Source organism: Benincasa hispida, chromosome 10 (genome assembly GCF_027475165.1).
Source record: "Benincasa hispida cultivar pf3 chromosome 10, pf3_genome.v1.1, whole genome shotgun sequence".
Lineage (NCBI taxonomy): Eukaryota > Viridiplantae > Streptophyta > Magnoliopsida > Cucurbitales > Cucurbitaceae > Benincasa > Benincasa hispida.
Window position 1 is genome coordinate 14,608,955 of NC_143487.1, and position 3,822 is coordinate 14,612,776.

At 30.8% G+C, this 3,822-nt stretch overlaps 1 protein-coding gene across 1 annotated transcript; it reads left to right on the forward strand.

The window, feature by feature from the left end:
* Window positions 1–332: 332 nt before the first annotated feature.
* LOC120088767 (small polypeptide DEVIL 18-like) lies at window positions 333–1,157 on the forward strand. The gene has a single exon (XM_039046203.2). It carries the CDS (start codon window positions 536–538, stop codon window positions 878–880), a length of 345 nt encoding a protein of 114 aa, XP_038902131.1. The 5' UTR covers window positions 333–535; the 3' UTR covers window positions 881–1,157.
* Window positions 1,158–3,822: the final 2,665 nt, after the last annotated feature.

Below are 3,822 nucleotides of genomic sequence, written 5' to 3' on the forward strand. Positions count from 1 at the left end.
TCTATGTATCGATTCCAATAACCAATTTACACGTTCTATTTAGAAAAAAAAAAAACATGATAGACTTATAAGTATATATGTAGACTCTTAATTAGGATTTCTTTTGAGAGAATTGTCCATGCATCAATTCTAATCATTCATTTACATTCGTGAGAATTGATAATTCACGAATGATTTTTGTTGGTAAAAGATACACACCATCTTAATGTTATAAAAGTTCAAAGTTTAAATTGATACAACTCTGAAACTAATTGATTATATTAATGAGCAAATTAAATGTAAAATAAAAGTATATATATATATATATAAATTACAATGACGTCCAATTGCTGAACCCTACCAACCTCACACTCTTTCACTTCCCCATTTTTCTCTCTTTCTCTGTCTACAAACAGAACCTCTAGATCTCCATTTTCCAGACAAATAAATCTACAAATTTCCCCTTTTTCTTTTTCAAATTTTATTTTCTTTCCTCCAAAGTAAAAATTATTATTCAGATAAAAAATCCTTCCCCCCATTAATTTTCCTCCATTACATGGAAGAAAAATGGAAGCTTTCAAAAAAGGAATCAGCTTCTTCTTCTTCTTCTTCTTCTACTTCCAAATCATTCTTTTCCAGAAGCGGTTCCACCAGAAGCACTTCCTCAAAATTACCATTATTAAGAAGCTTATCCCAAAAACACACTCCCTCCTCCTCCGCCGCCTCCGCCGCTGCCGGAAAGTCCCCGACCGATCTTCGCCGCAGCTCCTCCCAAAAAAATTCCTCCTCATCCATTGGCCACAAATGCAGCAGCTTAGCCAAAGAACAAAAGGCCAGATTTTACATCATGCGCCGATGTGTTGCAATGCTTGTTTGTTGGCATAAACATGGCGATCCATGAAACCTTCTATACACCGCCGCCCTACACTATCTTTATCCTTTTCCCCCCATCAGTAAGCATTTTCTTTTTTTAGCTTAATTTTTGGATCTCTTTTCTCTCTTTTTTTTTTTTTTTTCAATCAAATTTAAGAATTTATATTTTTGTTAGATTCAAAATGTAATTAGATAATTTAGATTTTGGGTTCATGTTAATGGAGCTACAATTTTCCCCAATTACCCTGTAATAACAAGACAGAGAAAATTCATATATCCACAAATTTTCATTATTCTTTTTTTAAGACCCATGGGGAAAAAATTATTCTATATTTGTCAATGTCATCTTGTAGTTTTCGTTTCCTCTCCGAGACCGATCGGTTAGCCTAAAGTGTTAGTAGATATAACATAATGTAAAAGAATTTATAAATATAGTAAAATTTAGATCCAATTTTTAAAGTTTATTGGTGATAGACTATATCATCAAATGAGTCCATTAACAATAGAGTTTATCATTGATATATTTTGCTATATTTGTAATTTTTAAAAATATTGCTATGTACTTAATTATTAATCTTAAAGTGTTATTCATTATTGTAAATTACATTTTTTTCAATAATTAGAAGATGAAACCAAAGTCAACATTGTTCAACTAACATAAATCTTTTGTTCGAATCTCCCGATCCGTTCATATTCTATACCATTAATTTTTTTTTGGATGATAATTACGTATGTAATGAAATTAGTAGTGTAATTTTTTTTTTTTTTGGTTAAATATGTATGTAGTGTATAATTATTTCAATTTTAGAGTGTTTTCTTCTCATGTGTGCTTAGTTCTCATCTAGTTTGATAAGAAGATTCTCTTTATGGTGTTGGGGAAGGTGCCAAAAATATTGTACATTAGTGGGGGATGTGAAAGCAATGTGTAGATTCTCTTTGAAATGGTGGACTCACTTTTTCCCTCCTCCTTTTGGTAGAAAAACTCATACCCAAAATGTCTTAACTTTCATAATTAAATATGTCAATAATACTTTCTTCAAATTATAATTTTGGTTAAAATTAGAATTTATTTCTGGTTATTTTAAAGTTGGATTTAGTCATTATAGTTTTGATAAATTTTTTTTAAATAATCGATTAAATTTTAATTATAAATCATGAAGACTAAATTCTATTTTTTAAAATTATAAAAACTAAATTCTAACTTTTTCTAAACTGTAACAACGAAATTATGTTGCACGCCAAAAAAAAAAAAAAAAATTAAAAAATAATTTTAAAGAAAACAATAGCAAAGAGTTTGGTGATAAAACCAACCTAGACTGCATTAAATATTTTTTAAATAGGACACCCAACTTAACTCAATACTCTCTATAATTGGGATTTTTATTTTAATTTTTTTTCAAATCATCCTTTAAAATTTCAGATTCATTACACGTAGATTTTCAGAAATAGAAAAATACAAAATAGTAAAATGAATTAATGCTTTTCTAGAGAGACCGATAGATGCTAATAGAAGTTTATCACTGTCTATTAATGATAAAAATAGATAGAAGTCTATCACTGGTAGACGCTGATAGAAGTCCATCAATGTCTATCGGTATTTTTCTTGCTATTTTTGTAAATGATTTGACATTTTTTCATAAAAATTTCCCTAACTACTATCCATCATTATAATTATTACAGTATCAAGTTGGTTTTGTTTTAAAAAATAAAAATATACTTTAGATAATTTAACCAAAGAAAATCGAACAAGTGATTGTTGTCTAATTATTTGTAATGTGTGTTTTTCGTTCTTGCTATTGGGGGTAAAGTTGGAATATTAAACCAAACAAATATGCAGAATAAACTTTTTTTCTTTATTTTTTAGTGGGTTTTATTTGGGTGGCTGTTTATAAAGTTTGTATTTCTGCATGCATAAGTAATTATGGAGGAAGAAAAATATAGACCGTCGGATGAGTATATGATCGATCGGATGGTGATGGTGGAGTGTTTCTCGTTCGAGAGATCAGTTGGGTGAACACAAAGTTGAGAATCAATGGTATATTAGTGAAGTCAATTCGACCTCCATTTGATTTGATGTTTATTTGGTCAAATAATCATGACCAAACCCACCGATAATTTATGTCCAAGTAGATAATATTATATAATTATGGAGCTAGATCACTACAACGAATATAGGTTTCAATGATACAATAATACAATCAAATTGAGGTTGGAGAGTGAAAAACGTGTCATAAATATGAAAAATGCGAGTTTTTGACAAAAAAAAAATGCAAATTTTCGAATTTTAGTAATTTATAATAGTTTTTCAATGTCACAAATATATGATATTTATTAACTGTTATTTAATAAAATTAATTATAATATTTTCAATAAAATAAAAATATGGAATTAAAATAAAATAAGAAACCCTAAGAAACGCATCGCATCGTCCTTCTTCTCTTCCTCCAACCTAACCTCTCTCTCACGTCCTTCTCCTCTTCTTCCAATTCTCTACCTCAAACCAACTTCCACAGTCGTCTCCACCACTATTGTTCTTACCATCGACGTCTTCTCTCTCCGCCCCCGCCATCGCTTTTGATGAGCTTGACCACCTCCTTGCCGCCAAAGACTTCCGGCAAGCCGATGAGGAGACTTGATAGCTTCTGATCACCTTCACCGACGATGGTGCTCATAAATGAGGAAATGTCTACTTCTTCAAAGACCAATTCATCGCTGCCGACGACCTAAAAGCCATTGACGAATTGTGGCTAAAGCAGATACACCTTAAATGCTTTTACTCACTCCTAGGCTTGCTTTTACCCACTCTCAAATTGACTTTAAATTAGCATTACGCAGACCTTAAATGCTTTAAATCCATAAGTTTAAGCTTGTTCGGACACGAATCAATGAGCATTCGAGTCCCTTTTGTTGGGATTGGTGTCCTAATTATTCTGGAGTCTTGTAGTTTGTAAACATTGTACACATTGTTAT